Source organism: Diospyros lotus, chromosome 6 (assembly GCF_014633365.1).
Source record: "Diospyros lotus cultivar Yz01 chromosome 6, ASM1463336v1, whole genome shotgun sequence".
Lineage (NCBI taxonomy): Eukaryota > Viridiplantae > Streptophyta > Magnoliopsida > Ericales > Ebenaceae > Diospyros > Diospyros lotus.
The window spans coordinates 14516117-14537857 of NC_068343.1; the positions used below are offsets into that span (position 1 = coordinate 14516117).

The 21741-nt window shown below is 34.8% G+C and overlaps 2 protein-coding genes across 2 annotated transcripts; both read right to left on the minus strand.

The window, feature by feature from the left end:
- Positions 1–634: 634 nt before the first annotated feature.
- On the minus strand, positions 635–3434 carry LOC127805009 (putative pentatricopeptide repeat-containing protein At1g09680). The gene has a single exon (XM_052342164.1). It carries the CDS (start codon positions 3333–3335, stop codon positions 1497–1499), a length of 1839 nt encoding a protein of 612 aa, XP_052198124.1. The 5' UTR covers positions 3336–3434; the 3' UTR covers positions 635–1496.
- Positions 3435–4516: 1082 nt separating this feature from the next.
- Positions 4517–5358, minus strand: LOC127804316 (uncharacterized). The gene has a single exon (XM_052341172.1). It carries the CDS (start codon positions 5339–5341, stop codon positions 4733–4735), a length of 609 nt encoding a protein of 202 aa, XP_052197132.1. The 5' UTR covers positions 5342–5358; the 3' UTR covers positions 4517–4732.
- Between the last annotated feature and the right edge of the window lie 16383 nt (positions 5359–21741).

Consider the following 21741-nt stretch of genomic DNA (forward strand, 5'->3'; position numbering starts at 1 on the left):
GAACATACTTGCTACAAAGTTGTGACATCTCTTAATGTTGAATACTGTTCAAAGGTTTGATGAATCCCCAGGCCCACTCTGGTTGGGGAAGGGTCAATGCCCATTGACTAGTGCTACGGTTGGAGTGGGGATCAATTTTAGCCCGAATCAGACAAGATTGATATTTAACATCCCTACCCCAATAGTATACATAATATATATATATATATATATATAATTGAATACATTTACATATATATTCATATATTCTTAAGAATTAACCTAACCCAAGTAATTATTAACACAATCACCAATTGGTTTACAAGGTTATCTTACGGCTCGCGCTGTAAAGCAGTTCATGTTGTAATTAGTTTACTATTGTAGAACAGTTACTGCTTGTAAACTTGCCAGCTGTTGAAGCAAAATTCTTGTAAGCTGCAAGGAGTAAATTTATTGCATGCAGTTGCAGCCAAGTGCACCCCTCTCCCTAGGCGGGGATCGGCTGGAGCCTGGATAGGGGTTTGGGAAGAAAAATTCTGTCTTGGTCTGGATCGGGGGCCAGGTATCGGAATCGGGGTCGGGTACCAGATGGATAAAACCCACCTGGCCCTGTTACCAATCCTAGAAGTCACCAACACTAAATCAATCATCGATCTTTGTGATTCAACAGGTTCAAATTATAAAAATAACTTCTTCATAAAAATGCAAGGAAAAATTGTGTATAATTACCGTTTCTTAACCCTTGCAAAACGAAAAATCTCTTACTATGGGCGCCCTATCCATCATCCAAAGGCTCCTGAACTTAGAATTCCAACTGATACCTGGCAGTAGCCCATCCAATCAACAGGCACCTCCAAGGTTGCAAAACTATGAATCTTGTTTGAACAATTTGATAAGTATTTTAACCTTCGAACACAACCCACAAACCACGACCATGTGCATGTATAGTCTGCGTTTGCATGCATCAAGATCAGCCAACATTGTGAACATTAACTTGTTCTCTGAACAGCCCCGTATATCTTGTGTTATAAACACATGTCCCAGTCTTCAGAGTTGCTAGGAACATCCTCATTTCCTTGAAATTCTGTAAAATCACCCCAGGCAATGCAAATCTCCAGATCGCAGCCTCCCAACACTAGCTCGAGGACTTTCAAGGCTTGTGTCTCTATGGGCATTGAAGGGTTCCAGAACTAGGTGCAAACCAAAAATCGGTGTCATTTCAGCAACTTGAAAAAACATCTTTGTGAATCCCTTTAAGAGAATCCTACAAGCAACAATGAAATTGCCCTTAAACATCTACCATGACCTTCCCAGCAGCATCAAGTTCCTCTCCAAAACCAGGGGTTGTTATTTCGAAATGGCCCTTAAACATATACCAAACATTCTTATACAAGTTTTAACTAATAGTTCAGATCCAACCATCCAATGTCTCCATAAACTACTTTTGAATGTTTGAATTTGCAAGGAAGATAGCCAACACATCTGAGGCTTTTAGCCCTGTAGATATATCACAAGTTTTATCTCTTAGAATAATGACCTTTTGAGGTTTTATTGAACCTACCAAGTAGTGATATATAAGCAGCATAATCAAGAACTAGCCCTTTCTCATTGCGTAGTTCATCAAAGTCCTCCGCTTTTCCATGCTTGCTATGCCCTTCCAGTAAAATGTTGTATGTAATATCGTCTGGAGCCACTCCAAGATTAAGCATTGCATCTAAAAGCATATTAGCATTTTTCATCTGGCCTTGCTTGCATAGCCCGTTCATAAGCACATTATAGGTTGCAACATCAGGGATGCGCCCATTACTCTGCATCTCCTTTAGCAACTTGAAACCCATTTTTATATCACCCTTCTTACAGAACACATCGATGACCATGGTAAATGTAGCATCATCGGGCCTCATCCCCGCCACCAACATCTCCCTTAGTGTCCTTTCTGCATCAATAACTAGTCCCTCTCCACAAAACCCGGAAATAAGAGCGGTGAAAGCCACGTTATCTAGCTCGATCCCTTCCTTAACCATTTCCTTCCGCACCTCCAACGCCGAATCCAGATCTCCCTCTTTGCAGAATCCGTCAATAAGTGTAGTGAAGGTGATCTTATCAGGCTTCAAACCCTTCCTAGTCATCATGTCAACAAGGTTTCTGGCATCACTCAACTGTCCATTCTTGCATAGGCCATTGAGAAGGGTGTTGTACATAATTAAATCAGGTTTCACACCTTTCCTCAACATCTCATGATACATTTCCACAGCAAAGCCAACCCTTCCATGCCTGCAGTTCCCATCAATTAAAGTAGTAAAAATAACATCATTTGGCACCAATCCTCTGTCACACATTTCATCAAACAGTTGGTTTGCATCATCTAACCTACTATCCTTGCAAAATCCGTTAATCAAGACACTGTAAGTATAGGCATCGGGAGAAACATTTATGTCCTCCATAACCCTTTTTAACCTAAACCCTTCCTCCAAATTCCCCAATTTTCTGTAACCATTTATCAACGTATTGAAACTAACAGCACTAGGCCTCAAACCCCACTTCCCAATTTGATCAAAAATCAACTGGGCTTCTTTCATTTTACCTTCTTTGCACAAGCTGTGCATCAGAATGTTAAAGTTGCACACTTTAGGAGGGTACCCACAATCCAAAATCTCCGAGTAGAACGCCCAAGCTGCCGCAGGCGAATTCGACTTCATCAACAGGTCAAGAAGACGGCCACAGGCTTGAAACGGGACGCCAATTCGGTGCTTGCGGACCAAACGGAAGCACTGAATCGCGTCAGAGACAAAGCCAGAATCAACGTAAGCGTTCATGAGAGCATCGAACACGAAATTGGATTGGTGGGTGGCTGTGGCTTCGAGAAACGACGCGAAAACGGAAGCAGCGGAGTCCTTCCCCTTTCGAGAGACGACGAATCGGATGAGATCCTGAGCCTGGGAGTGCAATTGACGGGCGGAGAGGAAGGAGGCCATAGCGCAGTAAGAGTGGAGGGTGTGGCGGAAGGGGGGCCGAGAAGAGAGCCATGTGAAGAAGGAGAGGAGAGAAAGCGGGTGGAGAGAGTGGGGGTTGAGGTTGATCAGATGGACGACGTGACGGGGTTTGATGGAGGGAATTAGCTTCCTGAGAGAGGCGTCGAGGGGCCTTGCTGGGGCGCTTTTGATGGCGTGAGAGATGGTGGCGAGGATCGGGTCCTCCTCTTCTTGGGGGCGGCGATATGGCGGCGGCGGCGGCGTGTACCACGGGGGGACTCTGACGGTGATGGTCGAGAAGGGGTGGCTCCTCCAAGTTCCTATGGGGAATCTGAGGATAGCCCATGGTGGCTTTCTTGCGCTGGGATTTGGCACGGCCATCATTTCATCACCGTCACTTCATTCGTCCATTTATTCATCATATCAAACCAAGCAGCAGCAGCAGCAGCTAGCCCATGGATCTTACTTGATAAATTGACCGCGTTGATAAACACAATATACTAGGCAAGGTAGGTAATACTATGTAACTGATTTAAATAAATATTAAATGTTAAAATTTATTAAAAGCTTACTAAATTCTAATAAAAATATTAGGAAATGTTTTCCTAAAGGCAATAGTATTAGTGGACAAACACCTGCTTGTTTTCCGTCTTCAAAAATTATTTAGAAGAAAGAATTACAAAAAATTATTTTTATATTTTTCTTTTCCTTACTCCACTCATCACCAACGACTAATAACTTAGTTTTGTTTTCGAATTGTAGTCTTTAATACCATCAACAGCAAAATGGAGGTAGTAAATTTGTTATTGATTCACAGAAAACGCGACATTGTATTGTTGCGCTACACAAGGGGTCACAGGTCTTCATCTGAGACTTTTCTCGAATTGTCGGGTTTAAGTGGGGCCCATTGGTTTATAGGAGAGGGTAACCTTCGCTCCAAAGGCACTGCTAGGCAGCACCTCCTCGATTTCCAACATTAAAGAAAAAAAAATTGGTATTGATACAATAATAAAATGACATTATACAAGCATGCGACGTAGACTGTAGCAGGTGCTAAATTTCCCTAGTGCTGCAACACATGGGACTCTCAAACTTCATTTGGCAGTCCAACAAATTGGTGTGGGCTGAGAGCCCCCTACTCTAGTGTGACATTGTATTTTCTTCTGTATGATTCCAAGCATATATTGCTGGAAATCGGAATAGCTAGCTAGGGTCCAGTTTTAAACATCACTAATGAATGCTGTCGCTACCCAAGCAAATGCCACTGTCTATTTGAAAATGGTTGCGTCTCTGTCTCAGTATTGCAATACCTAACCAAATGCCAGCCCTGCATTATTTCTGCCCCTGTATTACTTCATTCCATCTGATCCATCTAATTCTTATTAATGACTATATCATTTTTTACTATCTTTCTGAATATCCTTTACGTGTATGTATTGTATGTGTGCATCCCTAAGCAAATTTTTTATCAGCTATTATTTTTATAAATTAAACTATATTATTTAGAATCTAAGAGAAGAGCAACTAAAGTTTATAAGAGTTAGCTCCAGACCAAATAATTTAATGCTTGAATAACCCATTGTTTCTATTCAAATCCGAAGCTAGATTAAAAATCAATACCATAAATAGAAATAGGCTTATGGTAACGGTATAGCACACAAGGGTGGTTCAAATTTACAAGGAGAACAATGGACTGCTAACAGCCCACAGACTACAGATTCAAGTTCCGTGCCATGACCAAATTTAGTACGCACCCAACGACCATAACCTATACAGTATGGTCAATTGATCGATTTGGCATGGGCCGCCCGTGCCCTGCAGCTGCCCTCACCCACCACCGCCACACCCTTCTCCGGCAGCCTCCCGCCTCCTCCACCCAACTCCACCACATCATTCCTTGACCCACAAGTCACCCTATGGCTCAGCCACGACAGTCCTTTATTTCTCTTCCCGTACTTCTTCTTGCTTCCCTCGCTTCCCGGCGGCGACGAAACCCTCCGGCAATCCTCACGCCAGCCACCATAGTATTCGGTACTACTGGCCTCTATATAGTGATCGAGCTGCCGGGAGATCCTCTCGATCTCGTATTCGTCAAGAAGATCGGAGCTATCTTCAGCTTGGGTTGGAGGTAACAAAGCACTGGGCGGTCTTGACTCGTTGTGGATTGCTGCTTGTGCTTCTCTAATGGCTTCCAACCTGTACCTGGATGGCCGAGGAGAGCGAAGAGTCCTTTCGAGATTGTACTTCATCGGCCTTCCGTCGGAGCCTGATCCCCGTTGATACCATGCCCAGGTGGCCGCTTTGGAGGGGGCCGATTCCTCGATGCTTGCTCTAGGTTTCAGGCTGTGCATGAGCTTCGTTTGGAGGAGGGGAGAGGTTGAAGATGACATGAATTTTATTGGAAATCCACTTAGCTATATTACTATGGACTGACTTCCAATCTATGTTAATTAATTATGTATGTATGTATGTATGTATGTATGTATGTATGTATGTATGTATGTATGTATGTATAACGCATATTCTCAACCCCCCAATCTTTCCAAATCTAGTGAAGAGCTGGGAAGTAAACCAGGATTTTAGATACACAATTATTATATTAAAATAAAAAGACATTATAGTAATAATATTATCTTAAAAGTTTGAAGAAAGGAAATCGTATTCTCTCAAACTTTTGTTATTAAACTGAAGAAGATAAGAATGAGAATGTCACTTACCCAAAAAAAAAAAAAAAGATAAATGAGCTTGCACTGATAATTTGTTAACTAAAACACATCTTATATAGTGGGTTTTTCTTAATTGGTAAATCCACAATTAGTCACCTACGTAATTAATATAATCGTCTGTATCAAACTTGAAATTTTAACCCCAATAATTAGGTCACATAAACAATATATCCACTGGTGTGGCTCATTTCCTATTTCCTATTGTACTCTATCGAGCATTATATATACAACAACTCACTCATTATTGATTGCGCATGGGCAAGGCTCCATGTACGTTGCGATCAAAATTATTGCCCCCCACCAGATCGAGAGATGTTGCCACATTTTACTACTAAAGTTAAAAATTCATAATAATTAAATGTATTTAAAAGAATTTACATAAATAAGAGCTTACCCTTCTCATTATCGCTTGGTAACATTTCATTAATTTGAGCCGCCCATCAAATTCTTCTACTCATTTGAATGTCTCAATGCACAAAATAATTTATGGGGCCTTGAGAAGTTACACTCCACAAAATTGAATCCAAATACGCAGAAGACAAAAATTATTAAGTTATTTTTAATAATAATAATATGTTTATATCAGGCGCCAATGACGAGTCATGACACATGTCGTCTTCTTTAGATTAATTTTAATTTTGAAAGACCACTAACTATCCACAGCTAATTATTAATTATCAAAAAAATCTAAAGGTCATATCTTTATCTAGCTAGCACATCCCCCTCTATCAATAATTATTGATGATTAGAAATCAATAATATTTTTACCTGACTCATCTTATACCAGAAAAATTTTAAACGGACATTGCATTTTTATCTAAATATAAATTTTCTCTTAGTTCAAAATAATTTAGTCTCACAATATGAAAGATGATAATTCTAAATAACTCACTCTTCTCTCTTATATAAGGGCGTAGAACTCTCACAGGTAAACAAAATAGTCCTAAGCATTTAATACATTTTATTGTTCATTTTATTACATTAATTTTGAATGTCAAAGATTATATCAAAGAAATTAACTTTTTTTTTCTTTTACAGATGCTTAATTCGAGAGAGAGTTACGGTGATTGCTCTCAAATTCTTTCATCAAAAGTAATATTTTATCAATAAATTATCTTTTTTTTGTCATTTCAATTTTGATATTAGCAGGATAATTATGTTATTTATCATTTTATTTACCAACAATATTCTTTCTAGTCTTTAAATTTTTTATAAGATTAAAATTATCTTTTTATTTTATTAAATATCATTAAAATATTATAAAATAAGCATTAAATGATTTTCTATCTAAATGGATTCTAGTCATTTAGCAAAATTCATATTTTATTTAAAATTTAAGATGAAAAGAAACTGATAATTTTATAGTGAAAAATTACCGTAATAATCTTACTTTAATGACATTCAATATACAAAACTCATACATTCATTCATGTCAAGTTTCTTTTATAGGAATCATATTAGATGTACATCATTTTTGTACATCTTGAGTTACACAAAAGGATATTATGACTAAAATACTCTTAATTTTCATGCGCCTCACGCGCCTCTATATGCCTCATGAGGGACATTTTTATCGTTAATACACCTTTTTATAGTCTAATGTGTACACAAAGGTATACCAATAATATTATTCTTTTTATAAAGAGGTTTTCCAATTGTGTATATTTTATGTGGAAAGGTATACCATACGATGGCTTCTTGATGGGCTGCAATCTCATCTTTACACGTGGTTGTGTTTGTGTGTGTGTATTATACTATATATATATATATATGTATGTATGGGGTAAGGTTGCTTGTCATGTTGTGGGAGTCCCAATAGCAATATTAAATCAATTCTGGAGGTGGGCCAATTGCACTGGTGATCAGCTGCTCTACCCGAAAAGAAAAATGTCATTAAGCATGCATGACAAATTCAATCCGTCCTTGGTTAACAGAGATTAGTAGTATTGGTAGTCTAAGTTGGAATACCTTTTAAAGTTGAGGGAGTGTTTGATATATATATAACTTTAACTTGTAACTTGGGAGAGCGAGCATTCATGAATTGAGGAGGATGAGGGTGACTTTTAAACATTGGGAGACTGAGTGCGGCAGCAATGAACCATCATCACATAACATTCACACGAAAACCATACCCACCGACTTAAACAGCTAGCGACATTTCAACCCCCCCCTTAATATTATTCCTCCGATTAATCCATTCTTATAAGATACCACCACGCTGCATTTTGGTTCAAAAAATTGTCATCTTTGGCTTTTGATCCCCCTCCGCCTCAAATGTTACAGATTTTATCTTTTTATGTCACTGAGTTACGTGACACAGGCCAGATCTACAGTGAGGCCCAAGAGCAGGGCCAGATCTATGTGTGAGCCCAAGGACAGCTCACAACAAAAATTAAATTTATAAAATAATTTTTCTGATTATGTAGTATTAGCCCAGCCCAAAGTCACTCCAGCCCACCCTTCTCTTCTCCTTTCTCTCTCGACCTCCCTCTTGCTCACAGCTCACCCTCGCTGCCTCCTCTTCTCTTACTCGCTCGTCACGGTTACCCTCACTCTTTGCCTCTCTCTTGCTTTCGCTCGCCCTCGCTGTCTCTCGCCCTCGCTATCTGCCTCTCTTTCTCTCGCTCACCCTCCGGCTCTTGCTGCCTTTCTCTTGCTCTCGCCCCTGCTGCCTCTCGCCCTCGCCCCTACGCTCACTCGGCCAGTCAGCCTCGCCCTCTAACTCGCTACCCTGGCCCCTACCTTTAATTCAGCCATTCAGGTCTTCGTTTTACCCCCCCCCCCCAAACATCCAGATTTGCTTCATTCGAGCCTAGGTATGTTTTTTCTTCTTTCAGTTCTTTGATTCTTTCGATTAACAACTAAATCTCAATAGTTTTTCTATTTTTTGCCCATATTTTTTTTACTTGTTTATGCTTGATTTGTTGTTGAAATCGCTGCCTTTTTTCAGTAAGTTTTAAATAGGTGATTTTGTTGTGTCTGCTTGCCTATTTGACTACTGCATTTAGCTAGTAACTTAGGAATTGGTGTGGCTGGAAGTCTAGAATTTGTTATTGCGAATTTGTTATTGAATATTTGAATTGACAATAATAGATGTAGATTCTGTTGTAGGTAAATTTTTTGTTTCAAAATCTCATTAAGCACAAGTTTAATGAAAATTTATTGTACTAACCTTTTGGTTACATAAAAATTTTATTACATTAACTTTTTAAATTTCAGCCCCTCCCAACCTAAATTCCTAGATCTGCCCCTGTCCAAGAGACACTCAAAATTCTGTTAATTTAGGAGGCTCATAATTCTAGGAAATAAATTGATCATTTTGCCCCTACATTAAAGTGACCATTTTATTCCTGTATAAATTCTCTCCTCTCCTCCCCCCCCCAAAAAAAAAAAAAAAATTCTGGATAACGCATAACATCTCTCTCTTGCAATCTATCCCACTTTCACTCCCAAGAACACTTATGTAAATTGCTAATTTTGTAAAATTCAATTGTTTAATCTTAGATCCAACCATACTTTTACTATAAAAATGGCATCGATTTATAAAAAGATAAGTCTTTTAATTTTTTCAGCACAGATCCATAATATATACATATGTACGCGTGGTTTGAATTAAGCCAAAAGTTTAAGCTTAGATCTATGAAAATTCAATCGTTTGATCTTGTTAATTTTTTAGTATGTTGCTCAATAGGGATAAGGGTGTCAAGTGATTGCCTTTGATTCTCGAAAACCACCGGTCACGGTGGCCAGTGGCATCTGCCGGTGAGATCTTCTTTCTTGAGCTATTTATATTTTTTTTATTTTTTATAGGATACATATATATATCTTGGTAAATTAGAAGCTCTGGTAATAAATAACTAGGATTTTATGCATTCATTAGTTCAAAAAAAAAATTATTCACCAACGACAAATATTGAGAGTAAATTTTTTGCCTGAAATTAATTAAAAAATTAAAAACTTTGTGAATATGACGATCATGTTCAGAGTTCAAGAACCCAGAAATGCACATAGGGCATGCATAGGTGATTCTCTTTAGTATGTCAAAAAAGTAAGAATTTATATTTTATTATTATATATTTTGGTGTCATATTTTTTATTATTGGGCCAAATACATGTAAGTATTTCAATATATATTATTTTTTAACCTTTTAAATATTTATTTTGATGTACTTTAGAATGCTGCAATTCTAAACTCAGTTATTAACTATTATGGATTGGTTATGTTGTTGAGAATAAAATGCTTCAACAACTTAGATTATATAAACTTGATTGATATTTTTGCTCCCGAAGGAAAGTAATTTTTAATTGATCATTTACAAAAATCTTGATTTTATTCTTTGATATGATATGAATATTTATTTTTTTAATATTTTATTATAAAAAAATAAAATTTAAATGCACATTACAATTCGAAGAACTTATTTTTATATTTCGAATTAAATCCCCAAAATATCAAGTACGCCACTTACGTGACATTGATTGTTCTAAATCCGAAACTGCTATAGTAAACATTAATGTTAACCTATTTGATGTCGATTTCAATTTTTATAAGCCATCTTATCATGTGTTAAAATCTAATTAAAAACAGTAATATTAAGTTGACATTAGTTACGTAATTAACAACATTTTTTCATGTATTACTAATTATTTTTTAAAAATTAAAAAAAATTCTAATATTTAAAAATTGCAAAAACTTTTATGTACGTAGCAACAAAATTTTATAATTTGTAAAAAGTAAGTAATAATTTAAGAAAAAATATTATTAATTTTGTAAATGCGAAAATATTAAAAGCGGGCGATGAGAGTACTCCCCTTCTTCTCCGCTCTCTTGTTGTGGAAGCCAAAAGGTAGGGAAGTATTAATTTATTATTATTATTATTTTATAGATTTATTTAAATTATTTCGCTATTGATCATCACTACAAAATGGTAGCGATGTCTACTTAATTATATATTTTAAATGTCTAAAAAAAATTGAATTTATTTAAATTCTCCCAAAATTTATAATTTGAAAGGCACGTATGTAATCTCCTGTATCTCTTTTTCTTTGACATTAATTTTCACTAAAAAAAATAGATTTATATGCTCAAAAATGATATTCAATGAAATTATCGAAAAAAATAAAATTATAAAAAAATAAATATGGGTGTTATAAAGTTTGAGAGGGTGTATTGAATCTATTTGACTTTCATCCAAAACATTTATGTGATTAAACAGTATCGTTCGTTCATTATGAAGGTGACAATTGTTTACTGCCAAGTATAAAATATTAAATAAAATAAAAAAATTGGAAGCCACGTTTCTCTTATTTTAAGATTTTAAATGCTTGTGAGGGTTGAGGGTTATTAAATTATTATTATTACTATTTTCTAACCCCAAGTATTTTTGTTAATTACGGAAGAGTTGTTCAGATTTATATTATTATTACGTTAATATTCTTAACAAGTTTTTATAAAATAAACATTTAACCCCTCTGAGACAGAGAGACTGCAGAATTGCACCTTTAAAAATTGGAGGTCATTTCTGCAACTAAAAATTGAAGAGCTGCTTCCACGGCTTTTGGGACCATCTCTTTTAAAAATAGTAATGATTTTCTTTATTAAAGAGAATCGTAAGATGACCAATTTATCATTCACTCCCTTTTCTCTCTCCTTTAGTTAAAAAAAAATAAATAAACCCAAAATCTACAGTATTTTTTATTTTATTTTTTTATTTAGTTTTAAAGATGAAAAAGAGAAACAGACAAACTCTTGTGTCATCAACCTCATGTTGTTGACTATTGAATGAACTTAGATTTAGATTTTTGATGGAAAAAGAGAATAAATTTATCTTCGTCAAACCATTGTTGCTGTCTCTCTGCTAAATTATCATCAACATTTCACAATTCAAATCATTTTAAATCTAAAATTTGAAATGAATTAGATCATTTATAATCTAGAATAACAAAATTGATGCCTCCAATAGATAAAGAGGAGCAAAGGAATCCTATTGCCCTTGCTAGTAAAAAACAACAAAGGAGAAATTAACAGATAAGAGACTTGAAAAAATAAAAAAATATATATCTTTAAATATAAGAATATTTTAATCAATTATTAATATTTAACTCATGTTGACAAATGGTAGGAGTGAATGGAAACATAGCATTAAATGTCTAGGCCACTTCTTTTATTTTTTTAAATATCAAAGATATCATGATTTTTTTTTTCACTTTTCATTATGATTAAATTTAATTTTGGAGACCATGCAAGGAGGATTATGCCGAGCAGATAATGAATTCTAAAAATGTTTAGATCGATGAAGGCTGACCATGCGTGTCTAATCTGTACTCGATTGATTTTCAAAGTAAATCTCACACGCAAGTGACTAGCGCTGATTGAGGCTATAACAAGACAAGGGGTGTTTGGCTTAACTTAATAAGTTAGTGGTCTATACATTATTTGTTAAAATAAGTAAGATAAATTTATATTAAGATAATTTATTTATAAAATGTAAGATAATTTATTCGAAGAGAAAAGAGAAATAAATTTATTTGAAAAGTTTAAGATAAGAAATTATATTATTTTTTTAAATAAATTTAATAAATATAATAAAAAATACTTTTATCCGAAATATTTTCTACATCTCACTTTTTTCACTCTATATCTTGATTAACAAATACTACCTTAACTTATAAATTATCTAACTTTTTTTATTACACATTTGTTAAAATTTAATAACTTAAACGTTGCCAAGTCTATAAGCTATTTTAGTAGCGTTTTCAAAAAATTACTCTCATCTTTTTCAAATAAACTTTTGGTATCTTATTTCATTAACCAAGTAAAAGACAAATTTGTCCTCACACAACTTCCTAATTTTCAATCTACACATCTCACTGTCTTCGCTGTCACCGCCTCCCTTTAACTCCTCATCATTGCCATCGCCTCCCTTCAACTTTGATAGCCGCCTCCAAACCATCCCCATTGACCGTCGCGAGCCTCCATCGTCGCCTCTTGCATGTCCGTCGCCATTGTTCGCCTCCTTCATGTCCATTGCCATTGTCCGCCACCCGTGTCTTTATCGACACCGCTTCCTCCTCTATTGGTCACTTGTGTGTGTGTGTACGTAACATATATATTGTATTAATATGTTTTTTCAATAACCCAAAAAACAAAATTGTCCAATAAAGGAATATAGATCATAACGTATAATGAACCCAACAAGATGTTGGATTCCAAGTCCCAATATTTTCTCAGTTCATCTGTTGGTTTCAAACCCCATTGTTAGCAATGGGGCTGGAGTATATATTACACCATCAATAACAACTGGGTTCTGTTCTGAACCCATCATTGGTGAGTTTTTTCATTTTTTATTATTGTATAATCAAAAAATAATTATAAGTTAAAATATATTTTTGAAAGTATTATATATAGATTTAGTTTAGAAATAAGATTACAAAAACATATAAAAATATTTGTGTAATATTTTCGCTAATTTTTGCAATAATGTAATTGGAAAACTTTTAGAAATTAAAATATATTTTTTTGTAAAATTAAAGAAAATATTTTTTGTAATTCAAAAATATAATTTATAAAACAGAGAAAAAAAGATACGAGTGATAAAGTGGAAGACATGTATACATAATGAGAAAAAGTGCAAAGGAGAATTAGAGATAAAATAGTTAATTTATGATCCATTTTATTGTAAAAAGGAAACATTAAGCGTTACCTTATTTTGAAAGTTTTTGAGATTTTAAACATTCCCAAATTACCTTCAAAATTTCAACATTTATAAATAAAGATACAACATTTGCGCAAGAGCCCTATAAATCTTAGAATTTTAAGATTTAATTCCTATTATGTGTAAGATTTTTGTAAAATATTTTTATTCAATTTTTATTAACTTATATTTGTATTTATATTTGTTATATATATAACTTTAAATATAAACACTTTAATGATAACTAGTTCTTGACCGTGCGATGCACATGATACAATATTTAACAAAAAATATGTATAAAATAATAGTTCAAAATATGAAATGTACATTATAGCAAATTTAATATAATATATGAATTAGTGAAGAAACAACAATTTTATTTTATTGTGATTAAAGTAAATTTTGGAATACTTCTTTATATACAACATTTGTGGTCAAAGTTGTCAAAGTTGTTTGTTCATTCTCTTCATCACATATTAGCATCTTTAAGCCAATGTGTAATATCTCAAAATTTTGGATATGGAAATAAATATCAATTTCTGTATTTGAGGATTTAAGGTATTAAGATAATAATAATAATGATAATAGGGATAATAATATAACCATAATAATACTAAAAGAGTAAATGAAATTAATTTAATTTAAATGAAATTAATTAATGTGTTATATTTTTGTGTGGTTGTGCGTGAGTGCTTAGAGGTTAAGTAAAGTGGCCATTTCTTCAAAATGGAAAACAGAGAAGAAATAGAGAGAGAGAGAGGAAGCAGTGTGAGAGGGAGAGCTCGTGAGGGAGCTGGGGGCCGAGGGATCAGGTGAGAGAGAGAGAGAGCTTAGCCGAGAGGGAGTGTAAGCACCCCCGCCCGGATATCCCCAACCACCCGGACTACCCGAACGGGAGCGCCTACGGGAGGAGAAAAGTAGTAAATACAAGACAAAGACCACCCCGGCATGCATGCACAAAAAAATAAGAACAGCGAAAGTAAAGCTCAAGACATGCATGCACTATGGGTACCCCGCTAACACAGCGGTCACAAGATAAATAAATAAACTCAAACTCCTGTGCCGGCATACACGAGACTCAAGGAAAGACCTGGCACAATACGGAATGACAGAGTAAACCTTACTCAGACATCAGAGTTAACAGGGATTGATAGAACTGCCTGTACACCATACCGACTCGGCCGCTAGACGCTGATTCCCTTGCTCGAACCCACGCTGGCGCTACCTGGAATGATGGAAAGCAAAGTGAGTCGAGAGACTCAGCAAGCATAAAGAAAAGAAAGGCTGTAGGCTGAGCATAACCAGAAAACTCTTCCCAAAATAAACCCCCAGGTACACACAAAGCGTGAGACGCTACAACACGGCAGAATAGCATAATAAAACACATACCGGTCCTTGGGGCCCACACAAGACACACGGCACCCAAGTCCCATACCAACCTGCCGCTGCCCTGAAAGGCAACAAATATCTCCACAAACCTGCGCGCGCGATCCCGGGCCGGTACTCCCGTCGCCCGTCCCTGTCGGTACTCCCGACAACCGAGCCATAAGCTCCCTCTGAACGGTACTCCTGTCCGAGAACTAATAACTACCAGTAGCCATGCAATGCACATAACAATGGAATGACGTAGTGAGCATCAACGTGATACACCGGCGCCCATACATCCAAGTATCAGGCCATGCTCCGCCCACATAGTAAACTACACGCGATGCATATGCCCGTGTTGGATGCAACCTAACCAAGCTAGCATGTCCGTGTCTAAGCATACTCAATAAATGAATATCCCAATATGCAACCCGTACCCATGTGCATATCAAATCATGGACAGTAATATAATAAATCTAAACGTGCAGAAAATCACATACTAGCAGAGCTAGTCAGCAGTGCTCGACACCAGTCAACGGCCAGTGACAAGGAGTGTCCACCCGATGGTCCACTTCAAGGCCGTACAATAGTCTACCCCAATGTCACCAACAACCGACCCCTGCCCTACTGCTTGATAGCTCTAACCGAACCATAAATAAACCCGAGAAAAACTGTAAATAAATCCAATAAAATCGTAAATAAACCCGCACGTCTAGGAATCTAGTTCCCAAGCTGGTTTAGCATCATTCCCAAAGGAATGGGGGGCGATACAAACCCCCGTAGACTCATAACAAATAAACTCTAAAAGTCCTGGATTTAATTTAAATTAAACCCAATGAATAATAGTTCAACAAATAAGACTAGGTGCTGAATTAAAGTAAGAAAGATGATAAAATACGAGAAACTATGAAGTCTCTCACGGGAATTAAAGAACACGAGGAGAGGGTTAGAAACTTGCCTTCACACCACTGTTTTCTCTTTTTCTTGCACTCCCACTGCAAAGTAAAGCGTTTAATAACTATTAATAAAATCCGTGGCTCACATTAATTAAATCTAACCGTGTAATATAAGTAATTAACCATCTAAAATCCCATGTAAGCGCACTATAATTAAAATCTCAACGAGTCTCATATTTATTTTAAATTAAATCACGCTAATAAAATCCTCGAAACTAGCTTGATAAATTAAATTTAAATCAACGACTCAAAATTCTATAATTAATAAACGAGCTGAAACAGACGAAGGGAGAGTATAAAATACGAGAAATCATAGGGTTTCTCGCGGGAATTAAAGATCAGGAGATGAGGGTTGAGAACTTGCCTGGAACTAGCTGATTCCGACCTCTCTCAAGCTCCCGAGGCAAATTAAATCATTTCCTAGCAAATAACACAACCGAGACTCAAATTAATTAATTTTAATCGCGTAAAATTTATAATTTAAACATGACATGCTTCGACTAATTTTTACCCACGTACCTGATCACTTCTCATGCCGAAAAATCCCAAAATTTCTTTATTTTTTTTTTCTTTTCTTTCTTCCTTTCCTTTTCTTCTTCTTCTTCCTTTCTTCCTCCTCTCCGCGCCCACTGTTCCTGCGCCTGGCTTCTTCTTATTTTCTTCTTTCTTTTCTTCTTCTTCCTTTCTTCTTTCATCTTCTTTTTTTCTTCTTCTTCTCTTCTTTTTCCTTTCTCCTTCTTTTCTTCCAGCGGCCGCTGCTGTTCATCATCTTCCCCACGCGCACGCTGCAATCGGCCATGGCCGCCGCTGGTCGCTGCTGCTTCGGTCGGCCATCTTCTCTCCCTCTCGAGCTCTATCTCTTTCTCTCGCAGCTTCTTCTTCACTCGGCCGCACCCCCTCCCCAATCTCCCAGCTCTCTCTCTCTCTCCTCTGCTCTTCTTTGCTTTCCATTTGACAAAATGGCCACTTGCTTAACCCCTACGCACACATGCACAGCCACAAAATTTTTAAACAAATTAATCAATTTAATTAATTAGATAAATTTAATTTACACTTATATTATTTTTGGGATATTACAGGGAGAGGGAGAGATGTAAAAGGAGGGAGAGGCTCGACGGCCATGGAAGCTGGCCAAGAGCTCCGCCATGGCAACCGAGCAAGCGGTGGCGGTGGCGGCGGCGGCGAAGCAGGGCAGCGGGCCAACAGGCGCACGGTGGCGCGCGGAGGCAGCAACGGAGGCCAGCGTGCAGGCGTGCGCGCCATGGGGAAGAAGAAGGAAGCAGCGGCCGCACGAGAAGAAGAAGAAGAAGAAGAAGAAAAGGAAAGAAGAAAGAAAACAAAAAGGAAAAGAAGGAAAGGAATGGAGAGGAAGAAGCAAGGCGCAGGAGCAGGGGGCGTGGGAAGGAGAAGAAAAGAGGAAGAAGAAGAAAGAAACAAAAAGAAATGAAATGAAAGAAAAGAAAAATAAGGGAAAAATAAAGGACTTTTGGGATTTTTCGGCATGGAAAGTGATCAGGTACGTGGGTAAAAATTAGTAGAAGCGAGATATGTTTAAATTATAAATTTTACGCAATTAGAATTAATTAATTTAAGTCTCAGTTGTGTTATTTGCTAGGAAATGTTTTAATTAGCATCGGGAGCACAAGAGAGACTGAAAGCAGCCGATTTCAGGTAAACTCTTAACCCTCTCTTCCTGTTCTTTAATTTCTGTGAGAGACTCCGTGTTTTCTCGTATTTTATCCTCTCCCTTACTCTAATTCGGCACCTAGCATTATTTATTAAATTATTATTCATTTATTTTAATTTAAATTAAATCTGGAACTTCTAGAGTTTTATTTGTTGTGTGCCTACGAGGGTTTGTACTGCCCTCATTCCTTTCGGAATGATGCTGAACCCAGCTTGGGGACTAGGTTCCTAGACGTGCGGGTTTATTTTTAGTTTTCTCGTGTTAATTATGTTCGGTTAGAGCTATCGAGCAGTGGGGCAGGGGTCGGCTGTTTGGTGACGTTGGGGTGGACTATTGTACGGCCCTGAAGTGGACCGTCAGGCAGACACTCCTAGTCACTGACCGTTGACCGGTGCCTGGCACTGCTGACTAGCTCTTCCGGTATGTGATTTACTGCATGATTAGATATATTATATTACTGTTCATCATTTGATATGCACATGAGTACGGGATGCATGTTGGGATATTCATTTACTGAGTATGCTTGGACACGAACATTCTAGCATGATTAGGTTGCATCCAGCACGGGCATATGCGTCGCGTGTGGTTTACTATGTGGGCGGAGCATGGCCTGATGCCTAGATGTATGGGCGCCAGTGTATCATGTTGATGCTCATTACGCCATTGCATTTTTATGTGTATTTGTATGGTTATTGGTAGTTATTAGTTTTCGGACGGGAGGACTGTTCCGAGGGAGCCCATGGCTCGGGTGTCGGAAGTATCGACACGGACACACGGGTGATGGGAGCACCGACCCAGGACAGCGCGCGCAGGTTTGTGGAGATTTATGTTGCCTTTCAGAGCAGCGGCAAGTTGGTATAGTACTTGGATGCCATGTGTCTTGTGTGGGCCCCAAGGACCAGTATGTGCTTTCATTATGCTATACTATTGTGTTGTAGCGTCTCATGGCTTGCGTGTGCTTGGGGGTTGGTGTTCTGGGGAAGTTTATTGGATTTATACAGCCTTCAACCTTTCTTTTTTTATGCTTGCTGAGTCTCTCGACTCACTTTGCTTTCCATCATTCCAGGTAGTGAGCGTGGGCCATGCCAAGGGAGTCAATTTTTGCAACAGAGTCGGTATGGTGTATAGGCAGTCCCGCCAATCCCCATCAACTCTGATGTCTGAGTAGGATTTACTCTATTATTTTGTACTGTGCCAGGTCTTTCCTCGAGTCTCGTGTATATCGGCACAGGAATCTGTGTTCATTTATTTATCATGTGACCGTTGTATTAGCGGGATACCCGTAGTGCATGCATGTGTTTAGCTTCGCTTCCGCTGTTCTTATTTTCGTATATGCATGTCAGGGTGGTTTTTGTCTCGTGTTTAATTCTTTCTCCTTCTGTAAATACTCTCGTTTGGGCAGTCCGGGTGGGTTGGAATATCCGGGCGGGAGTGCTTACACATTGCATCTTGTGACTCTTGATATTGCAACGTATAGTTGGTCATTTATCTGTTTGAAGAATTAATATTTAAACCATCATTAACTATATTTATCTATTATTTAATGTGTCTAAGATATATTTTTTTATTTTTTAATTCCTAAATATTTATCTGTTATATTCAATAAATTGAATAATTTATTTTTTGATGCATTAGAACTGTTGTATTCAATAAATTGAATAATGCATTTTTTGATGCATTAGAAACTATTGTATTCAATAAATTGAATAAATCATTATTGAATAATTCATTTTTTGGTGCTTGCAACTTGTTGTATTCAATAATTTGAATGTAGGCACATTCGGTAATATTTATCTGGTTGAAGAATTAACATTGAAACCATTATTAACCATATTTATCTGTTGTTTAATGTGTATAAGATATATTTTTTTATTTTTTAAATCCTAAATATTTATATGTTGTATTTAATAAATTAAATAATTTATTTTTTGATGCATTGGAAGTATTATATTCAATAAATTGAATAATTCATTTTTTTGATGCATTGAAACCTGTTGTATTCAATAAATTGAATAAATTATTATTGAATATTTCATTTTTTGGTGCATTGGAACTTGCTGTATTCAATAAATTAAATGTAGACACATTCGGTAATATTTATCTACTTGAATAATTAACATTTAAGCTATCATTAACCATATTTATCTGTTATTTAATGTGCATAATATATTTTTTTATTTTTTTATTCTAAATATTTATCTATTTATTTAATAAATTAAATAAATTATTTTTTATTGCATTGAAACTGTTGTATTCAATAAATTAAATAAATTATTATTGAATAATTCATTTTTTGCTGCATTAGAACCTGTTATATTCAATAAATTGAATGTAAGCACATTCGATAATATTTATCTGCTTGAATAATTAATGTTGAAACCATAATTACTTTTTAATTTCTAAATATTTATTTGTTGTATTTAATAAATTAAATAATTTATTTTTTGATGCATTGGAACTGTTGTATATAATAAATAAATTGAATAATTCATTTTTTGGTGCATTAGAACATGTTGTATTCAATAAATTAAACAAATCATTATTGAATAATTCATTTTTTGATGTATTGAAACCTGTTGTATTCAATAAATTGAATAAATCATTATTGAATAATTCATTTTTTAGTGCATTGAAACTTGATGTATTCAATAAATTGAATGTAGATACATTCGGTAATATTTATCTGTTTAAAGAATTAACATTTAAACCATCATTAACCATATTTATATGCTATTTAATGTGTCTAAGATATATTTTTTTATTTTTTAATTGCTAAATATTTGTCTGTTGTATTCAATAAATTGAATAATTTATTTTTTGATGCATTGAAACCTGTTTATTTAATAAATTGAATAAATTATTATTAAATAATTTATTTTTTGGTACATTGAAATCTGCTGTATTCAATAAATTGAATGTAGGTAGAGTAATAGTTTGGGGAAGAAAAATAAATTAGCATAGTCAACTTTTTAAGTCTCAGCCTTCCTAGTTTTAATTGATAGTTGTACATTCGGTAATATTTACCTGCTTGAAGAATTAATGTTAAAACCATCACTAACCATATTTATCAGTTGTTTAATGTGTTTAAGATATATTTTTTTATTTTTTTATTCCTAAATATTTATCTGTTATATTCAATAAATTGAATAATTTATTTTTTGATGCATTACAACTGTTGTATTCAATAAATTGAATAATTCGTTTTTTGGTGCATTGGAACCTGGTGTATTCAATAAATTGAATAATTCATTTTTTGGTACATTGATATCTGCTATATTCAATAAACTGAATGTTGAGCTTTGAAAAAAAAAAAAATTTAACACAATCAACTTATTAAGTCGCCGTCTTCCTAGTTTTAATTGATAGTTGTACATTTGGTAATATTTATTTGCTTGAAGAATTAACGTTGAAATCATTATTAATCATATTTAGCAAACTGAATAAATTTCAAAAGCTTTTATCACTATTTAATATGTCTAAAATATATATTTTTTATTTTTTAATTCTTAAATATTTATCTGCTATATTCAATAAATTGAATAATTTATTTTTTGATGCATTGAAACTGTTGTATTAACTAAATTGAATAATTTATTTTTTAGTGCATTGGAACCTATTGTATTCAATAAATTAAATGTAGGCAAAGTAATAGTTTGTGAAAAAAATAATAAATTAACACAGTTTAAGATGAAAACTGTATTAACAACGGCTATCTGACTTTATATATACTAGTGTTCACCCGTGCGTAGCATGGGAGGTGTAATCACAATAAATTTAAAAATTAAATTTTAATTAATATTAAAAAATTCATATATTAATCTTAAAAATATAATATCTTAAATTTTAATTAGTATTGAAAAACTCATGCATTACTCTTGCATTAAATTAAAGGTAATGATTGACTAATTATTAAAGTAAAATTATTTATTATATTAAATATTTATTTATAAATTATAAATATAAATATAAATTAAAACTCCTAAATGTGAGAAAGTATGGATTTTTCAATACTAATTAAAAATTTACTCAAAATTTTTAATTTCTAATCTTGAAATTTAATTTTTGTAATGATAACAAAACTTTTAAAATATGAATTTTAACTTATTTTTCTTTCACTATATATTAATTTTTTCCGTTGTCCTGCAAATGTGATATGTTAAATCTAAATTAACATTGAAAAATCCATACATTAATATTTATTTTTTAATAATTGAGGAATTAATCAAAAATAATATTATAATTTTTTTTATTAATGATATTTATAAAAAAATATTTATTTTTAATTCATTGAGAAATTATATATCTATACATGGCATAATTAATAATTTAAATTGTCTATTCAAATTTTTTATTAATAATATT